Consider the following 21,064-nt stretch of genomic DNA (forward strand, 5'->3'; position numbering starts at 1 on the left):
GTGTCCGACTCTTAGCGACCCCATGGACCCACCAGGCTCCTCCGTCCATCAGCTAAGTCCCGGGTGAACAAGAGAAAGAATTAGCCGCTTGAGCTAAAGAGGCTGCTCAAAGAACCTGATACCACCGGGAAGGTGAGGGGCGGGGAGGGACTGCGAAGACCTGGCGCTCCCAGGCCCGGACGAAGCTAAGCCGTTGCCTGGCAATGCGGGCGGCGCGGAGTTCGAACGGAAGCGAGAAACCAATCAGGATGTCCGGGGCAAACCATTCTGGTGTCGGGGAGGGGGGTGAAGCGACGCGCTCATTTCCCCTTCCCCCAGCGCCCCGGGATTTTCGCTTCCCCTCTGTGCCCCCAGACCTTCGCTCTGTCTGGGATCTTGGGACAGTCAGGTTCTCCGGCTTATCTCGGGTGCGGAGCACAGCTCCGAAGAGGCCCCCGCGGGTCCTCACGTGGGGCTTGGGCCTCCCGAGCCGTGTTGGGTGCGGCCATTCCCCGCCTGACTGGGTCCGAGCTGTCAGCCTCCTCAAGACCCACACTGGAGGAGCGGGACTCGCCTAGGTGAGGCTTCTTGTGAGGGCACGGGTGGTCCGGGGCGCGAACCCGGGTGTAAGGGAGGCTGTATTCACCCCTGCGGTGCGTGTTCTCTCCGAGTCCTACGAGGGTACCCCATTTCACAGATGCGAACGCTGAGGCTCAGAAAGACGGAGTCTGGCAGAGAATCTGATTCATATCTTTCTGCTCCATCTCGCAGTCTCTAGTGTAATAGATCTAGATTTGCCTTGAGAGACCCTGACAGGTAACTGGTGGTCGCTTTCTTAGCCTCTTATCAACAGGAACATGAGAGCCCTGGCTGCATCAGCTCCAGGCTGCCTCTCCCCAGCATCGGCCTGGGGTCTTCTCCCCACCACCTGTCTTCATTTCTCCAGAAAGCCAGGGGTGGACTTAGGGCTCACTTGAGATCCTTCAGCTTGCAGGGCTCTGAATTACAGAGCTCTCCCTCTCAGAGAGAAGATACAGGTGGCTCAGGCAGGACTGACATTTCTGAGCTAGGTGCCAGGTGGGCAGCAGATGCTTTGGCCCTGGAATTGCTGTAGGACTCTTGGGAATCTGCTCCGGGTTGGGCAAAAGGGTAGGCACAGCCCTCAGCCAAAGACGCTAGTCACCAGAGACACTGGACTTGGTCCTGGGCCCAGGACCCCTCCTGGTAGAGCATCTGACCTACACCAGGCCTTACCTCCTGGGGAACCCCCTCCCCACCTGCTGGTTGCTATTGGTTTCCTTTTGTAGGTGGGCAAACTGAGGTTCTAAGAAGTTAAGCCCCTTTGCCCAAAACCACATGGTCAGACTTGGCAACTCTGGGGCTGGTTCCCAATCTGTCTGGCTTCCATCTTAGAATCCTAGACACTCAGAATTGTAGCATCTGGGAGTCTAGAATCTCTTCAAGGGGAACTATTTATCCTCTCTCCTCCAAACCAGTCTCCTGGCTTTAAAGGGAGCAGAACTCTGGAAATTCAGAAAGAAAACAAGTCTTCATTCTTTCAACAAATATTTACTCACTTCATATGCTCTGCCTTGTCTATTTTGTTTTTCTCAGTAGCATTTACCCCATCCAATGTCCTATAATTTCACTTATTAGCGAGTTTATTATCTTCCCGGACTGGAATGTGATGCAGGGAGGGGCTAGGGTGAGGTAAATGAGGTAATCGCCTCCAGTGTGAAACTGAGGGGTGCCCAAAGCCCTAGGAATCAAAATGACTAATGCTAACATTTATTGGTCATTTGTTGTGTGTTCTGCTGGTGGGAGATCAACTCCCTGGATCACAGTCCCTCATCTCTGTCACAATTACACATGCATCCCCCTGACCTAGCTGTCCCACTTCTGGGCAGAATAATATAGGTGCAGTGAGCCCACAGTGTGGGGTTTTTGGGTTTTTTAAGGCTCTGCCTGAGAACTCTTTTATTTATTTGTTTATTTTTGGCTGAGCTGGGTCTTCGTTGCTGCCTGGGCTTTCTCTAGTTGCAAGCTTCTCATCGTGGTGGCTTTTCTTGCTGTGGATCATGGGCTCTAGAACTTGGAGGCTTCGTTTGTTGTGGCCTAGTTGCTCCATGGCATGTGGGATCTTCTACCAGGGGTAGAAGCCATGTCCCCTGCACTGGCAGGCAGATTCTTAACCACTGGCCCACTGGGGAAGTCCCACAGTGTGGTTTTTAATAGAGACTAGACACATGCTCAGTGGCCATCGGTACGGACTGATGGGCTCTTTATGTAGTACAACATATATTATTAAGTTTATTAATATTATAATTAATAACATGCTAATAACACATATTAAGAACATATATTATTCAGTGAAAGAGTAAGATGAAAACAATGCACAGAACATGTTGCTATGTGTAAAAAAATAGAAATAAAATATGTCCATTGTTGCTTGTATGTGCCTGAAATCTCCCTGAAAGGACATATAACCATCTGATCATAATGATTCTTGCAGGGAGGGGAACTGGGTGACTGGGGAAAGGAGTGGAGGGAGGTGTTTTTCTTTTTTTAATTTCCTTTATAGCTTATGAATTTTAAGCCATGCACATGTATCACCTGGTTGAAAAAAATATATGTGTATTATAGATTATTTATCTAATCATGAGACCACTGCCCTGTCTATGATCTGTCATTAACTTTCTTGTGACTTTGGACAAGGTTCTTGACATCTCTGTGCCGAGAAAAGAAGCCATGATGGTGAGCTTCGGCCCAGGCAGAGGGCAGTCCGGGACAGGAAGTGGGCTTGGTTGTGGGTCTGTCCCAACTCCACCTTCCGCATCCTGTGTGCCAGGCCCTACCCTAAGGCTTTGCGCGCAGTATCTCTCTTAGTCTGCACTGCGAGTCCCTTTGTCCTCATTTGGCAAGCTCAGGTGCAGACCTGAGGCCCAGAGGACTGAGTTGGTGGAGGTGTGCAGTTGGTGGGCCAAATGGGAGATTGCTGCCTTAGGCAACTGCACCCACACCGCTTCTGTGGCCTGTTTACCTTTCCCTTCCTGAGGTTTGTGCAAGGTTGCCCTGGGCAAGGCTGACTGCAGGCAGGCCAGGGCACGAAGGTCTGGGAAAACTCCAGAAATAGTGTGGGGCCTGGCGTGGGCCTGGAGGATGCCCAGCTGGGTGTCTCTGGCCCTGGCAGCTGTCCTGCTGCCTGGCAGTCTCTGCTGCCTGGAGCCTTCCTGGCTCCCTCTGGGGCAGGAGAGGGCCTCTCTGTCTCCACCCAAGTCTGGGCTGGACTTCTGCTAAAGAAAAGGAGAATTAGGTGGAAGGGAGGGGTGAGGTGGAAGTGCACAATGTCATAAAAATGATAAACATCAGAAACCACACCTCCTGCCCCCTCAGCAAAGAATAGAAATCATGACACCTCTTGATCCCGTACTGTGTTCTAAGTAATTTACAAGTGTGAACTCCTTCAATTCTGTCAATTCTATGACATAAGGTAGTTACTGCTGTTATTTCCTCTTTATGAAGGGAAACTGAGCACAAGAGATGTTTAATATCTTGCACCTAGAGCTGGAATTGGAATCCCAGGAGTCTGGCTTCAGACTCTAAACCTTCTTTTTTTTTTTTTTTTAATGTATGTGTTAATAAAATGCAGTTTACCATTTTAATCATTTTTAAGTGTACAGTCTAGTCACATTATGTTCATTACAGTGTTGTGCAACCATTGCTAATGCAAACTCCATACCCAGTGAATAGTAACTCCTTGCTCTCTTCGCTCTCCTGCCCCTGGCAGTCACCGTTCTTTCTGCCTCTATGAATCCGACTACTTGAGGAACCTCATATAAGTGGAATCAGGCAGTATTTGTTCTTTTGTGACTGCCTTATTTCACTTAGCATGATGACTTCAAGATTCATCCGTGTTGTATAACATGTGTCAGAATTTCCTTCCTTTTTAAGGCTAAATGACGTTCCACTATGTGTATATACCGTACCCCACATTTTGAGTATTTATCTGTCAGGGGACACCTGGGTTGTTTCCACCTTTTGGCTATTGTGAATAATGCTGCTATAAACACTGATGTACAAGTATCTGTTCAAGTCCCTGCCTTTAGTTCTTTTGGTCATATACCTGAAGTAGGTTTGCTGGATTCCATAGTAAGTCTGTTAAAAATTTTTGCTTAACTGCCATACTCTTTCCATAGTGGCTGTACCATTTTATATCCCAAGAGAGCACCAAGTTTCTAATTTCACCTCATTCTCCATCCACATTTATTATTTTCTGATATTGTTTGACTGATAAGGCTATCTTATGGGTGTGGTATGGTATCTCATTCTGGTTTTGGTTTGCATTTCCCTAATCATAAGCGATGCTGAGCATCTTTTCTTGTGCTTACTGGCCACTTGTGTACCTTCTCTGGAGAAATATCTATTCAAGTGACCGCATTCTTAGATTTGTAACCTCTGAGAGAAGTGGTCAACATTCTGTCTGGGCTGACGAAGGCCTCACAGAGGAGCTGGGCACTGGAGCATCTATCTGGTTGAAGAGTTATCATAGCTCACATTTTGGTGGCATTTGTCAAGCACGGGCCTCATGCTGGGAGGGAGGCACTATTAGGGATCCTGCTTTACAGTTGGGGAAACCAAGGCATGGAGAAGTATCTTACCCAAGTTTTATAGCTGATCACTGGTGGAGTTGAGATTTGAACTCAGTCAGGCTAGTCCTAGAATCAAGGCTACAGGGGTGGCCAGGGAGAGGGAGTGGAAAAGGGCACTGCCAGCAAAGGATGCAGTGTGTGCAGAGACTTGGATGTGGCATCTTAGGAGGCAAAATAGGATTCAGTTAGAAATGTCTGGAGCCCAGCTTGAGTAGGGGCTCCTGGAGGCTGGAGCAGGGGTGGGACTGGTGGAGGAAGGCCTGGGCAGAGTAGAGGGGTGGGAGGAGGCTTGGTGCTGAGGGGCCTTGGTCTTTCAGGTGGCCTGGCCACTTGGTCTGTGTTGTCCCCTTTTATGCTTTGTCCCTGGAGGATGGAGTTCTTAGCCCATGGGAGAGATAGGAAACAGGTGGTTGTTGTTGATGTTCAGTCACCCAGTCGTGTCCAACTCTTTGTGACCCCATGGACTGCAGCACGCCAGGCCTCTCTGTCCTTCATCATCTCCCAAAGTTTGCCCAAGTTCATGTCCATTGCATTGGTGATGCCATCCAGCCATCTCATCCTCTGACACCTTCTTCTTCTTCTGCCTTCAGTCTTTCCCAGCACCAGGGACTTTTCCAGTGAGTTGGCTGTTTGCATCAGATGACCAAAATACTGGAGCTTCAACTTCAGCGTCAGTCCCTCCAATGAGTATTCACGGTTGATTTCCCTTAAGATTGATTGGTTTGATCTCCATGCTGTTCAAGGGACTTTCAGGTGGTAGTGAATATCTAAAATGACAGGGTGCGATGAATGCTTGGAAGGGAACTAACTGGGTAAGAGAGTTGGCAGGAGCCCCAGGGTGGTCAGGAAAACCTCTCTGAGGAAGTGAAAATGGAAGGTTCCAGGCAGAGAAAAGATGGTGGAAAGGCCCTGAGGCAGGAGAAACCTTGGTGTGCTCAGGAACAGCAGGGAAGACTCAGAGGCTGGAGCAGGGAAGGCTGGAGAAGAGGTGGCAGAGGAGGAGGACTGAGAGGAGGGCCAAGTGGAGAGTTTGGATTTTGTTCTCAGGTGATATGGAGTCTCAGGGGCTGGGGCTGGGGTGACTTAAGCAGAGCTGTGATGACATCTGATTTCTGTTGGGAAAACATTGCCATTTCTGCCCTCATAGCTGAGCAAACAGGTCCAGAACCATAGCCAAGTTGGCTTCTCTCTCTGGGGCCCAGAGAGGGAGGCTAGAGATTCCCCAGGAGTCCCCTGGTGAGTGGCCAGAGACTAGCAGGAGACTGGGGACTGTCTCCTCCACACCCCTGCCCCCCAGATCCAGGCCTTGGTTCAGGTTCTGGCTCTGCCATTTATTAGCCATGTGACCTCAGACATGTGGCCTCACTCTCCATGCCTTGGTTTTCTCAAATGTAAAATAGTCATAATAGTAGTACCTACCTTACAGTGTACATGTGAGGATTAATAAATTAGTTAATTCCTAGAAAGAGCTTAGAACAAATGCCAGGTACAAAGCAAGCACTTGGAGAAGTTCTACCTGTTTTATAAAACTTGACATCATTGCCTTGCTTTTACTACTGTTAGAGCCTAACTGAGCACAGCTTCCTTCCCCACTGTTGCCTTAGACGGTTAGGAAGGGACCCAGCAGTCTGCTGTGGACAATGATGGTCTTGTCACCTCGCTTATCCTCCTAAAATCAGGACCCAGGGACTGGAAGAGGTCTCAGAGCTGATTCACTCCCAGGTGGAAGAGAGTTGTTCCTTGAATCAGTTCCTGTCCCCTTGTGACCTCCACCTCAATGCTGGTGCAGCCCCCACCAGGCACAGACGTGGAACTGGGTCCTTTCACTTCCTTGGGGCTCATGTCTGAGGCCAGTGCTCACTTCCTTCTTTGGACCGCAGGATCCCAGTGAAAACTGGCTTCATTGAATGTGCCACCCAAAGTGATGTAATAGAGCTTGGTGGCAGAAGAGATGGTCACCTCCCTCCCAGGGGTTCCTTCTGGCAGGGCTACTATTGACTCTTCATCTGTAAAATGGGGATCAAATAGCTTCTCCCTCTCAGGGTAGTATAGAGATTAAAACAAGGACCGTGTCTGGCAATCTGAAATTCTAGTTATTATTATTGCTGTCAATTACTAATGTTTACAGCTTGCTCAAAGCTTCAGTAGGCACTCTCAAGCTCTAAGAACTCACACTGACCTTGCCTGGAAGCTGGGACTCTCCTTTAGACAGAATGGAAGACCAGAGAGGTTCAGTAACCTATTCAGGGACACACAGCCAGAAAGGGGGGTGGTGTTAATTAAGGTTTGGTCTGAGGAGAAAGAGCCCAATTTGGACTCTGCAGGGTGACTTTGGCAACTGACTCAGCCTGTCCCAGCCTCAGTTTTCCATTAGTCAAATGGGGATAATAATAGAGCTCCCTTCATAGGGATTGTTGGGAAGATTAAAATGGGTTAATTAATACCAGGAAAAGTTAATATATTAACTGGCGGTCATTGTGGCAGTGACAAGGAGAACTCAGTTTTTCCATCCGCAAGATGGGTGCCCTTGCCCTACTGGGCTCCACGTGTGGGCCAAGGCAGCTGGGGATGGGCGGGCCCCGCTCTTCGGAAGGGCTTCCTGGGGTAGTCAGGGCGCCTGAGACCAGGTCCCGGCCCCGAGCTGACGGACAGCAAGCCTGGGCTCAGTTCCGGTCCGCTGCCTGGTTTTCCTTCTCCCTTTTCGAGTAATTCCTGGGCCGGCGGGTTCACTTGCCGGGGGCCGGCCGCCGGAAGTTGCGCAAACGTTGTGTTACCTGAGCCCAGGTGGGCCGGGCTGGAGAGCGCAGAGCGGCGGCCGGGACGCAGCCAGGTATGTGCGGACCGGGGCCTGGGCGCCTGGGTCGGGGCTGCCCGGGCACCTCTCCCTCCTCCTCGGGTAGGCGGGGACCGGGCCGAAACTCACCTTCAGGCCTGGACGAGGCTGTAGGAATCGTGCCGTCTGCTCTCTCATTTAAGAGCCGGGACTACCTGAGCTCGGAGAGGGGCGGCTAGCAGACTAGAGTCACACAGCGTACTCTTGGGCTCTGGGCCTCCGCCGCCGCTAGGAGTCCCCAAGATTGCTCTCGGCTAGGAAGGACAAGGGCAGAAGCTAGACCGGGGATCCGGGCTCCTCTACGACCCTCTCCCCTCCGACCCCCGCGGCCCCCCACCGCGGCCTCCTGAGGCTAATGCCCGGGAAGCCGCTGGGGAGGGAGCATGGTGAGGCTACATGCCCGAGGATGCCAAGGAGAAGGGCCTGGGGCCGGCGTATTTGGGGTCTTTTGTGGGTGTTTGAAATCCGTGGGTGGGGCGTTGGGTGATGAGAGGAGGCCTCAGAGAAAGCACGAGCCCCACCTGGGGACCGGGACCCTGGCTTCAACTCGGAAGCAGCAGCACTTTGGGCTTCACCCGCCTGTGGAATGAGTCTTGTTCACGGATTAGCCTCCTTTGTCCGCGGCTTAGACCCAGACCCTTCTGGAGAAGACTTAGAGACCCCTGCGAGAGGAGCGGTCTCAGGAGTTGGGTCCAATTCATAATAGAAACAGGGAGCCCAGGTCATGCAGTGAACGAAAGTGCTCGACTTGTTTTTTGTCTCTCCATCTTCACGGTGACCTGGAGGATGAGGAAGGTCTATTTTTAACAGCATTTCACAGATAAGGAAACCCCAAGTCTGGAAGAGGTGCAGCTGTTTGCGAAAGGCGCACAGCGGTCGGAGTGGGCGAGTTCTGGGCAAGCTGGCCAGTAGCCCCATAGCCAAGCTTGGCTCCTAGAATTTGCCCTGGTCTGGCCAGAAGAGCCCCTGGGGCGCCTGGTCTGCTGGAGACGTTGGAAGCCGGAGCCGGGTGGGGGTGGGGGTCGCAGAACTTATGCCCTAGCCCTGCCCATCTGACCTCCTTCCTCCCTCTGTTTCCCTGATGATGCCCGGGAGGGAACTCATGCCACCAACGGGTTGGACTGGTTTGGGAGGTGGTAGCCAGGGGGTGGGGCAGAGCCTACCTACCTTGACAGGGCTTGGCATGGCTACCTTTCTTGTGACCCTTCCCTCCTGAGGTCTCCTTGGGGGTTGGTCCTGAGTGGGGCAGTCTTCTTCTCCCACCTACTTCATCCCTTCTACCTCTGGAGCGGCTCTGGCTTTGGGCCAAAAGCCCCCAAGTTTCTGTTGTCAACTTGCCTTGGTTGCAGAGGTCTCAAACTGGGGTGGGAAGGGAGGGGCTCAGATATGTTTGCAGGCATTTTGTTTGCCCTGTCCGTGCAGTTTTTAATATTATTATTATCAAATAGACTAACAATCTAGAGTTTCCATGCACTCTGGATTCTCAGCTTCCTAGAACATTCTATACCTACAATTTTGGACCATATGCCTACAGTAGGGTGGGTGTGCCCCCTCTCTAGTTTGTCCCTGGTCTCCCTACTTATGTTTGGCCCTCACAGGTATTTTATCTTAGTAAAAATCCATTGACTGTTAGTTATGCGTAAAGAGCAATATCTTGAAACTGAGACAGGGGAACAAAACAGACCCTCCCTCGCCGCCCCCCCCCCCCCCCCGCCCAGCTGTTTTAGGAGAATATGAATAATAATGAGTAAAACTACTCTTTTTTTTAGACGAGTGAATTAGGCTTCATATGACTTTGTGTCTTATTTACTGGCTCTGGAACCTAGGTTGGCAACTTCTTTGAGTCTCAGTTTCTCCGTCTGTGAAAATGGGATGACAGAGACCTGTATCACAGACTTGTTTCAAGATTACAGGAGAGGATGATGTCAGATGTCTAGAAGACAGATTCCTCTCTCCCCTCCCCAGTCCAGACTCTTCCTTCATGGCATTCTGGATGTCGAGGTGGGGCTGTCCAGTATAGCTTTTTGCTGCAGGTGGAAATGCTCCAATCCATGCTGTCTAGTAGAGTGACCACTGGCCACATATGACTGTCGAGCACTTAAAATGTGGCCAGTGTGATTCAGGAACTGAATTATATTTACTGTAAATTTAAAGTTAAGGCTGAGTAGCCATATGTGGCTAGTGGCTATTGAATTAGACAATACTGGTTTAGATGGCCTGAAAGTCCTCTTGAAGATCATCTTGATGGAGTCCCTTTCGCCCATATTATACTTGAAAAGGTTCAGGACTTGGTCTATGGGTTTTCTTCCAGCCCATCTCCAGGGGACTTCGGGGAGCACTTTGGGACTCTAGCCCTTCTTCCTTGGAAAAAGGGACAGGGGTGGCCTGATGGCCAGGGCACTGGCCCTGATGCTTAGATGATCATGTGGAGACCAGTGCCTCCAGAGGTAGGCCCTCCTGCCTATGGGTGTCCATACTACTGCTGTTGGCAGATGCAGAGTTGGCTGGATACTCCTGAGCAGGGCTGTGATCTTGGGCATTTCTGGCTTCTCCTGGGCCCGCATAGCTCAGGGCTGATGTTTCCACCTGACAGGCATCCATGGATCACCGTGGGCCTGGCATTGGAATTTCATACTGGAAGCTAATGGGTGTCTGGACTCCACTGGGGCAGGGGTGGGGTAGGGACTTTCTGCGCTCCTCCTCCACAAGCTCTGCTGCTGTGCCTGGGGCCTGGCATGTCCAGGCGGGTGGATGGCACAGGGCAGCTTCCTGCCTAGGTGAGTGTGGGGTGAAGGTGGTTCCAGGCTTCCTGTGGGCATTCCAGGTGGGGTGTGGGATTGGAGCCCTTTCTCTTGGCCACTCAACCCCAAGACCCCTGCGCGGCAGCGGGACAAGGGAGGCAAGGGACAGCCACCAACTTGTTGAATTAGCTTCCTCAAGCTTGCCTCCCTGGGCTTCAGTTTCCCCAAGTGCAAAATGGAGTTGAGAAGAGGACCCACTGAGGTTGAGCTGACTGATGTCCAGCACTCAGCCTGGAGCCTACTTTGCTTCCTTTAAAATATACCATCCCCATCCTTTATGCCCAGGCAGCCCGCGTCTGTCTTTGGTACCTTTTTTCCTTCTGCTTCAGCTGGGCTCGGCCCTCCTCGAAGGAGGGGGAGTGGGTGGGGCCACAGGCCCAGCTTTCTGCCTGCTGATTGGCTCCCTGTGAATCAGAGGCGTGGCTTTTACCTTTTAATAGGGAAGGCGTCTTTGGTCTCTTGGTCTTCGCTGAGCCTTTGTCTGAGTAGGCTCTGTCGTTTTTTTCCACCCCTGCAGCCGTTGTGGAGTCCAGCTGCTAGCTTTCTGCTTGGATCTCTGTCTTCTCATTTCTCCAGTCTCCTCAGACAGAAGCCCTCGGGGAATGTAACAGCCATGCCTGTGGACACACTGACTCCGGGAGCCCGGGACACCCCTGCCCTACCTATCCGCCTACGGACCAAGGTTCCTGGCTACCTGCTCCGGCGGCCAGCGGACGGTGGAGCCCGGAAACCTAGTGCTGTCGAGCGCCTGGAGGCCGACAAGGCCAAGTACGTCAAGAGCCTGCATGTGGCCAACACTCGTCAGGAGCCTGTGCAGCCCCTGCTGTGCAAACAGCCCCTCTTCAGCCCTGGAACTCGCCGCACCGTGCTCACACCTAGCCGCCGAGCCCTGCCTGGTCCCGGCCGCCGGCCCCAGCTGGACTTGGACATCCTTAGCAGCCTCATCAACTTGTGTGATAGTCCTGTGTCCCCTGCCGAGGCCAGCCGTACCCCTGGATGGGCTGAGGGGGCCAGGCAGCCTCCCCCGGCCACGCCTCCACGCCCACCACCGAGTATTGCTGCAGTCCGGCGAGTGGATGTCCTGCCCCTGCCGGCGTCACCTGTCCAGCCCTGCCCATCGCCAGGCCCTGCCGCTGCCTCTAGCCCAGTCCGGCCCCCAGGTTTGCAACGCTCCAAGTCGGACCTGAGTGAGCGCTTCTCACGGGCAGCAGCTGACCTGGAGCGATTCTTTAACTTCTGTGGCCTGGACCCGGAGGAGGCACAGGGATTGGGTGTGGCCCACCTAGCGCGGGCCAGCTCAGACATCGTGTCGCTGGCGGGGCCCAGTGCTGGGCCAGCCAGCTCCGAGGGGGACTGCTCCCGCCGCAGCTCTGTCACCATCGAGGATCGGGCTCGGGAGCGTGTCCCCTATGGCGTGTCAGTGATAGAGCGCAACGCCCGCGTAATCAAATGGCTGTATGGGTTGCGGCAGGCGAGGGAGTCTCCAGCAGCTGAAGGCTAGGTATCCACTGGAGTCGGGATCTTAGGCTGTTGGCCTCTTGACCTCTCCTGCATCCATTCCCTGGCTTGGAGCAGACCCAGGGCTGCTGCCTTGTGTGAACTTGCTGTAGAGGCAAAGGCTCAGAGCACCCATCTGGCAAGGACTGACCTGGAGAGAGTTGGCTCTTGACCTTGGACCACTGCCTGGCCCTCACATGTAGGGTTTTGACATGAATGTCCCCTGCTTGTGGGTTTGGATTTGGGGCACTTGACCCTCCCCACTGAGAGTGGAGGGCCAAGGGATCTCACCAGAACTGTCTACCCAGCAGCTCTGTTTCTTTCTTCCTTGGCCTCTGGCCTTTGCTGACTTCCTCTTCTTTAGCCCGTGGGCCTTGGTTACCTGGGAACTCACCCTGGGGTGGGGCAGGGAAGAGTGGCCCTGGCAGCCTGGGCCTAGGTGGGTAGACTACAGAAGGGATTTGTAGGAGGCTGCACTGCTCTGACTTCCCTTCTTTTGGTTAATAAACACAAATGCTTGTTTTTCAAAGGCTGGGTCATCAGATTCTTCTGTGTTTACAAGGGGAAAGGGTGGGAAGTCTTGGGATGGGGCCTTCAAAAGTCAGTGATTGTCCACCCTAGGATCTGGGGGAGCATGAGTTCAGTGGCTGGCCTGGCCTGAGACTTGCCTCACAGAGCATCCTCAAAACCCCTCTGGGAAGCTTGCTGATGGGCCTTCTTCATAGAATTTGGGATAGAACTAGGAAGAACACTGGGAAGGGGACCTGCAAGGAAAGGCTGACGGGTATATGGACCTTCCCCAACCATAAGTTATGTGCCCTTTTCCATCCCAGCCCAGTTCCCAAGGGGACCGGAAGCTCAGAGAGGGCAAGCCCTGAACTTGAGGTCACACAGTCCATAGATTGGAAGTGGAATTCTCAGAGGAAGCAGGACTTGAGATAGATAGAAAAAAATGAGTGGCCTTGCCCCTAACTCTGAGTGACCCTGGTCAGGCCAGTCTCCCTCTTTGGGCCTTGGTGGATAAATTGACAGCATGGTCTTATTTGGGCTTGAGGAAGGGGAAGGAGGTGGCTGGCACTGGGCTTTGAGATCTCGGCTCCTTCCCATCTCCCTCCAGGTTAGTTACCTGCTAGGAGACCCCACCCTTGGCTGATGAAGCAACTAGGGCCAGGCTCATAAATGGTGAGAAGCTGGATGGGCTCTGCATCCCTGCTTTCCCGAGGGAGGGGGCAGGGCTGGGAGGTGCTTCCTCTCCTGCAGGCTGCCTGGGCTGCAGCACTCAGAAACAGGAAGCTCTAATGGGGGCCCTTGGTGACAGGTTTGATGTAGGTTTTATTTTAAGCATAAAGAGGAGATTTCCGTTGGGCTGTTGACAAACATCCAGGTCAGACCAGCTGTCTGACAGTCCACCACCAGTCCCCAGGGGACTTGACTGGGCTTGAACCATTTGGGGAAATAGGGGAAATCAGGTTGTAGAAGAGGATGGTATTCAAATTCATGAGGATGGAGTTCACCCCTCATGATACAGATCGGGAGACTGAGGCACAGGCCGGCGATGACCTGCTGTAGGCTCCCAGCAGGTTTGGCAATGCAGGAGCTGGCCCTCCCACCCCATCCCTGTGTTAAAGGAGTGATGGGGTTGGGCTGATAATCTGTGTCAGCTCTGCAGAGGTGGTGTCTTTTGAGGTGTCAGAACCTTTACCTCCAAGGCAACTCAGCCTGAATTCTGTGCTAAGTGTTGCCCCTTGCCGTGAGCTGTCAGTTCTCTAGAAACACAAGGAGGGAGCCTTGGTTGCATTTTACATGTGAAGAAATCAAGGTTTGGGTCACAGGACTGCTGGTGATGATCTGGGAGACCCCTTGTTCCTGGAGGAAGTTTAAGAGCTGGACTCAGACCATTCATACTAAACCTGTCACTGAATCCTCAAGGTGACTTTTTGAGGGTCACCTAAGAAGATCACCTCTTGTCTTAGAGCAGGGAGGGGTAGTGGCTTTTGGGCTTCACAGAGTGGGTCTGCACTCCAGCCTGGGGTCACACCCTAGCCTCCTAGGCATCCCAGTCACCGGCTCTCTGGCTCCTTGATTCTCCTGACACATGCCTCACCTCTCTTCCAAATCCTGGCAGCCTTTCCTCCTAGTCACTATTGAACACCTACTGGAGGCCCAGCAGTTGGCAAGATAGCCATGGGCCCTGCCAGGTCTCAGGGGAGGGAAGGAGCCGCTAAGTAGAAACTAGTCATATAATTTGGAACAGATGCACTCAGGGACTTCTGCCCTAAGACCAGAGCTCTTCCTAGAAGCTGTGATGGGGGGAGCCAAGAAGGGCATTGGGAAGGTCTGATGCAAGAGAGCAGGGAGGGATTCTTGGAAATGAGGAAGGTGAGACAGTTTGAGCCTTGACTTTTCTGACAGGGGTTCCCCTCGGCCAGGATTCTGTGGAGGGAGAGGCTAGCAGCTTCTGCCATTCCCCTTACCCCCGGCCTACCAAGCCTTGGGGATCCACAGAAACAGGCCCTCTATTGTTTCGCCTCCAGTTGGAGTGTGAGGGGCAGTGATTGGCAGCCACTGTGTTTCAGCCCCTGTGAGGGCCTGCAGCTGCTGCCTTGTCCCCTGGGGCTGCTGGGCCTCCATAGCAGCTTCCCCAGGCCAGACTGGCCCCAGCTGCCTAGCCCCTAATTAGGCAAAGATGAGATTTGCTCCCTGATCTGTTTCTCACCAGCTAATTATATACACTTGGGCTTGGGAGACTGGCAACCTGGCTGCTCACTTCTGTCATGAAGGTGTGATGGGCCCCCTGGGAAAGTGCCCATCCCCACCTGCAGGGCCTCAGTTTATTTTGACAGAGGAAGGGATATAGTGAGAGGGTATTGTCCCTGCCCTGATGAAATGGTTCTGCCTTTGCTAAAGAGTTGCTGAAGGGGGCCAGGGGGAGGAGACCCCCCATCTTGTCTGACATCCGATGTCCAGGGAAGTCTGCAGATCCATCCTGGCCCAAGACAGAAGCCCCATCCAGGTTTTTTAAAAATTTAATATTATTTTTCAGATGATACATTTATATATTTCCCCCCAAATTTTATTAAAATGTTCAAACATAAAAGTTGATAGAATTATTCAGTGAATACATATATCACCTACTAGATGGACGGTTGTTAATATTTTGCTATATTTGCTCTATGAGGCCTCTCTCCATCCAGTAAGACAATTGGATTTTTTGGAAACTTTTCAAAGTAAACTGCAAGCATCAGTACCCTTCCCCTCAAAGACACTAAACAGAGTTTCATATTAAATATTTGTTTATGGTTATTCTTGAGGGTGGGGGATAAAATTTATATACAGTGAAATGCATAGATCTTAAAAGTACCATTTGCCAAATTTAGACAAGTACATACTGTACCCCAAACCTCGATCAGAACACAGAACCATGAACAATTCCCTCACATTCCTTCCCAGTCAGTTCTTGTCCCCTGCTCATGGAGGTATATGATTCTATATAAATTAAATATTACTAAAAACATTCCCTTGCCCTTCCCACTCCTAACCCTGCTCTCCAAAGTAAACACATTCAACTTTTTAAACTATTTCTTCTGACATTTTCCTCCATATTTCTAAATAACATTCTTTTCCTGCCATTTTCTTGATTAATTTTAGGCAAATGTTGACTTTCAGGTCTGATGTCCCTAGAGTGTGGCTTCTGCAGCCTGACTGTGTTTGAATTCTAGCCCTTTCCTTTACTGGTCAGATGACCTGGCAAGTCCTCTTAACTTAGACTTAACTACCTTAAGACTTAAGTACCTTTTGCCTTAGTTTCCTCATTTGTAAAATGAGTAATAAGAATATTGAAGATATTAGACTCTTATGAGGATTCAGCATGTAAAGTGCCTAGAATAAGGCACATCACCCAGTAAGTGGTCAAAACTGTTTCTTTTTGTAGTTATTATTATCAAGGAAGACAACTTTTCTTACCCACTTCTCTTTCAAAATCAACATTTATCACAATTTTTTATTAAATGATTAATTAATATTGTTTATATTGTGACCATATAAATATTTTCTTGCCAAGTTGCATATTACAGTTAGATTTCCTTTTTTTGTGCAACTCTGTTCTTCCTGGAGTTATGACCTGCTTTGTTTTCCATTTGCTTAGTTTCCTCTTTACTCATAATTTGATTCTCAGACATCTTCAATTTCCCCATAGTTACACATAGAGGATAATTTATTGGTTCCAATTTTCTTCCTGAAACCCTTCAAGGGCTTTATAACAATCCTCACAGACCTTTAAAAACAATAATGGATCCATTTTTTTTTAAATGCAATTTTAAGCACAAATACAATTTGTAAGATAAGCACTTGTGAGCATCCACTCTCTGTCCCTGCTCACATGAGTCTCTAAGAGGAATAAAAGGCCTCTCCATTTATCCACCGAGCATGTCTGATCCCTGCTGCCAACCTCTGGCTTGTCCTGTGCCCTTAGCTTTATTCATTTAACCAAAGTCTACTTCTATTCACCTTGGAACTGTACTTGGCAGTGCCAGCAACATAGAGCTTGGGCAGTGTCGACCCATCTGTTCCCAGACTGGCATTTACACTGTGCATTACATTACATTGGCAGCCAGGAGAGTGTGTGTGGGGTTAGATGATGGGTGTGTGTGTGTGTGTGTGAGAACTGTAGGGGCATGTGAGTGTTTATGTAGGTGCCAACAAACTTGCTATGAAAGCTCATCCGTGTGCATTTATGTGCATGTACTTATGTGTATAGACACTGACAGTGTGTTCACTAGGTGTATGTATCAGGAAGCCCTTGCTGAGTAACAGACCACCCTAGACCCTAAGCAACAAATTATTAGTTCATGATTCTGTGAACTGGAAATCTGGTTTGGGCTCAGCTGGGCAGTTCTGATCTTACTTAGGCTCACTCACATAGCTGCAGTCAGCTGGGGCTGGGTGGTCTTGGAGGGCCTTGCTCACATCTCTGGCAGCTGGCAAGCTGTTTACTAGGGTGCTTCGGTTCACCTCCATGAGGCTAGCGTGGGCTCATTCACATGGTGATCTTAAGGTTTTGTGTTCAGCTCCATTGCACAAGTGTTCTTTAAAGCCTCTTATTGGGTCATGTTTACTAAAGCTCCATTGACCAAATTGATGTGGTCAAGTCAGATTTAAGTGGTAGAGAAATAGACTCCATCTCTTAGTCATACTGCAAAGGGTATGAGTACAGGCATGGAGGAATTTTTGCAGTCAGTTTTCAGTTTATCACAGCCTATGTGTGCTGGATGGGCTTTCCTGGTGGCTCAGACAGTAAAGAACCTGTCTGTAATGCAAGAGACCTGGGTTCGATCATTGGGTTGGGAAGACCCCCTGGAGAAAGGAAGGGCAACCCACTCCAGTATGCTTTCCTGGAGAATTCCATGGACAGAGGAGCCCAGGAGGCTACAGTCCATGGGGTCGCAAAGAGCCGGATATGACTGAGCGACTAACATATGAGTAATACACGTGTGTATGGTTGATAAAGTATTGGGGAAATTTCCTAGCTTTGAAATCAGAAAAACTTGGACTTTTTGGTGCTACCACCTGTTGTCTGATCTTAGCCAAGTTGCCTCACCTCTCTGAGCTCTGTAAACTGAATAAAACTGAATGACATGCTTATGGTCTTTGTAAGTGCTTGTTCCATTCATGTGTTCATACAATATATATTTATTTGGATCTACTGCATACCAAGTCCTAGGCACACCCTGGAGAGATTGTAGCAAACAAAATGAACCAAACACCTCCCTTGGGAGACTTAGTCTGGATACTATTTGATCATCTCAATAATTTTATGATCACTAAGATTACATCCTAAAGGAAGGAGAGGTTCTTGACCTGACCAAGGAGGTCTGGGAAACCTGAGATATTTGAGCTGAGATGTGAAGGATAAATAGAAGTTAACCAGGAGAGGTGGGCCTAGGAGTGGAAAAGGATTCCAGAATGAAGGACCAGCCTGTGCAAAAGTCCTGTGGTGGGAGGAGTACACTATTGGAACAAAGAGGGTAGGTGAGGCTGAACCTGAAACATAAGGACCTGACTGTGTGAGGCTATCAGAGCCTTTGAACAATGTGAGGGTCTATCTCGCCAGGCATCCTGAAAAAGAAAAACAATAATAACAACAAAACCACCAAAGTTCTAACAGTATTCTACAAGCCCTCATGACCAGAATCCCTGTTCCTCCTCCTCCTCCCCTTTACCTACCCTGACACAGCCTGCTGCTTCCTTGATATTCCAGAAACATACTAGACACATTTCTACCTCAGGGCCTTTGTACGCTATTTCCGCTGCCAGTATCTATCCTACCCCAGATATTCACATGACTCACTCCCTCTCTTCATTCAGGTCTGTACCCACATGTCACCTTCTCAGAGAGGCCTTCCCTGACCCACCCAATCACTGCCCTTTCCCTGCTAAACATCAGCTTCCAAAAACCATTAGTTCTCTATCCTGGTTTATTTTTCTTACTAGAAAAATACTCCTACCCTCCACCTCCTATCACTACTTACAGTAAACAAAGGCCACATTATGTTTCTTGTGTGTGTCTCTCACTAGAATGCAGTTCCATAAGGCAGGGGGGTTTGCTTTGTCTAGGCTCAGTCCCCATCCCCTGGGGAGCAGGCGGTATCTCATAGCCATTTGTTGGATGAAGGAATGAATGAAAACAAGTGAGTAAATGGCATGCTGGAAAGAACTGACTCCTGAATATTAGGAGATCTGGCTTTAAGCCCCCAGCTGGGTGAGCTAGATAAACCATTCACCTTTTGGTTCCTGGTTTCCCTAGCTGTGCTGTGAGGTATTTGTGGCCTCTAGGTTGGTTCTGGGTTTGGAAAGGAAGACTCCAGGCTATGGAGGGTTAGGGCTTGTCGGGGAAAAAGGGAGCTGGGGCCCTCTTCCTGGCCTTCCTGGGGATGAAAATAGCCTAGCCCACCCCCAGGGTTGGCCCCCTACGCTCACTATGGCATTCAGCTGGAGCCGGGGGGCTCTGTCTGGAGCCTGCCAGCCTGGCGTTGGGCTGGAATAGGCCTCCTGACAGCTGGGCCAGGCAGCCCTGGGAGGTTCTTAAAGGCAAACTGGGCTGGTTGGATGCCCCCCACTTCCCTCCCTACTCCCCTCTCCTTTATCAGTGTCCATTGGCAAGGTAAATCCCTTAATCCCCTACATGCCTGCAGCCTTTGCAGCTTGCAAAACTCTTCCTTGGTCTGTGTCTAATTTCACTCTGCAGGGTAGCTGCATTACCAGGGGGAACATAAAGCTTCAGAGAGGACAGCTGTCTCATTAGAGGTTACATAGCCAGGACCTAGTGCAGTTACTGGTGAGACACAGGTCTGGCCCAGCCTTGCCTCCTCCCTGAGAACGGGAGTTCTGCGGGCCCAAAGCTTCTGGGTTCTCATGAAAAATGAGACCTCAAAAATGTTTAGTATGTTATTCTCTTACGATTTAAATGTGAGCTTAATGTTGTTGTTGTTCAGTTGCTTAGTAGTGTCCCACTCCTTACGACCCCATGGACTGCAGCACCCCAGGCTTTCCTGTCCTTTGCCGTCTTGCTCAAATTCATGTCCATTGAGTTGCTGATGGATCCAACTATTTCATCCTTTGCTGTCCCTTTCTCCTCCTGCCTTCAATCCTTCTCAGCATCAGGGTCTTTTTGCATCAGATGGGCTTACTGTAAAAATATCTTAAACATAAAAGTATTACTTAAATGTAAAAATACCCCATACAAAAGCTATAGGTATTTATCACGCCATAGTTTCTAATAGCAAACAGTTGAAAATGTCCATTAATGAGAAGTTGTTAAATCAGCTCAGTCTAGCCTTGTACCAGCAGCACACACAGCACTGGAAAAATGGCCTGCAGGCACTGGCGTGGACCGGCAGGGCACCTGGTTCTGTGAGCAGAGCAAGGTGTGAGGCCATGCACCCTGTGCCCAAACCCTCTTGTACCGGCCTTCAGTCTCCCTGGAGGGCTCCGTGGGGAACCTGACGCACTGGTGGCCTGTGGATACTGGCTGGCTGGAGCCAGCGGTGAGGAGGGAACTCACTTCCTCTGCTTTGTACCGTTTGAATGTTGAACCTTGTGAATATATTATCTATGCAGAAAAAAATAAAAATAAATTTAAAATAAAGTAACACATAGTAGATGGCAAGAAACCTGAAAGAAAGAGAGACATCAGGTTTGCAGGCCCAGTCGGCTCCCAACCTCCCCTGGGGCAGGCATCCAGGGGCCAAATTCTGGCTCTGCCCAGCTTGGTTTTGTGGTTCCACCCTCTACAGTAATATTTTGGTTTCCACAGACACAGCACCCACAGGAAACCCCAGCCAATGGGCATCAGGTGCTGGGGTGGACTGCCTGGTGGTGGGCATGACACATCCTTGTTAATGGCATCATCCAAGTGCCTGAGTGATGATGCAGCCCCCAGTGGAATGGTAACACTTCCCACAGTTCCACAGGCCGGGCTGGTCTAGGGTTTGTCTTGCAATGTCTAGGTGGGTGTGTTGACACCAAAACAACCATCTCCATTAACCAGCTCTGAGCCTTTAGGGACTGAATTCATCCATCCATCCAATATTCATTAAGCACTTACTATGTGGCAAGTTGGAGAAGGAAATGGCAACCCACTCCAGTATTCTTGCACGGAGAATCCCATGGACAGAGGAGCCTGGTGGGTTTGGGGTTGGCCAAGAGTTGGGCATGACTTAGTGGCTAAACAACAACATCATGTGCCAAATCCTCTCCTAGGCACTAAAGAAACAGCAGCATGATGTGTGCTCAGCCACATCCAACTCTATGTGACACTATGGACTGCAGCCCGCCAAGCTTCTCTGTCCATGGGATTTTCCAGGCAAGAATACTGGCGTGGGTTGCTGTCTCCTCCACCAGGGGATCTTCCCCATCCAGGGATCACACGTGCATCTCCTGCATTGGCAGGTGGATTCTTTACCACTGAGCTACTAGGGAACAAACCAAATAAAAACCTCATGCCCTCTAGTGTGGGGACAGGTAATACCTACCAGGGAGTGAAAGTTCTGTGGAGGAAGAAGAAGCAGGGGAAGGGAGGGGGGCTCTCGGGTTTTTCCATTTTTACTGATGTAGAATTGTGTTAGTTGTTTAGTCGGGTCTGACTCTTTGAGACCCCATGGACAGTAGCCCGCCAGGCTCATTTGTCCATGGAATTCTCAGGTGAGAATACTGGAGTGCATTGCCATTTCCTTCTTTAGGGATATAGAATTGATATACAATAAAATCAACCCATTTCAGGTGTACGGTTCAGTGAGTTAAGTTGTATA

At 50.4% G+C, this 21,064-nt stretch overlaps 1 protein-coding gene across 5 annotated transcripts in view; it reads left to right on the plus strand.

The window, feature by feature from the left end:
• Positions 1-313: 313 nt before the first annotated feature.
• FAM110A (family with sequence similarity 110 member A) overlaps positions 314-21,064 on the plus strand; it is a 74,352-nt gene continuing 53,601 nt past the window's right edge. Inside the window, exons 1-2 of one of the 5 annotated variants that reach the window (XM_040247644.1) lie at positions 314-557; positions 10,839-12,288. In XM_040247644.1, coding sequence (XP_040103578.1) covers positions 10,876-11,763 — 888 coding nt within the window. In that variant the 5' untranslated portion in view covers positions 314-557; positions 10,839-10,875 and the 3' untranslated portion in view covers positions 11,764-12,288. Of the gene's footprint in view, positions 558-7,271; positions 7,459-10,779; positions 12,289-21,064 lie in introns of those variants that run through there. The other 4 variants (XM_040247642.1, XM_040247643.1, XM_040247641.1 and 1 more) reach the window with 4 other exon arrangements.

Source organism: Oryx dammah, unplaced genomic scaffold (genome assembly GCF_014754425.2).
Source record: "Oryx dammah isolate SB20612 unplaced genomic scaffold, SCBI_Odam_1.1 HiC_scaffold_10, whole genome shotgun sequence".
NCBI lineage: Eukaryota > Metazoa > Chordata > Mammalia > Artiodactyla > Bovidae > Oryx > Oryx dammah.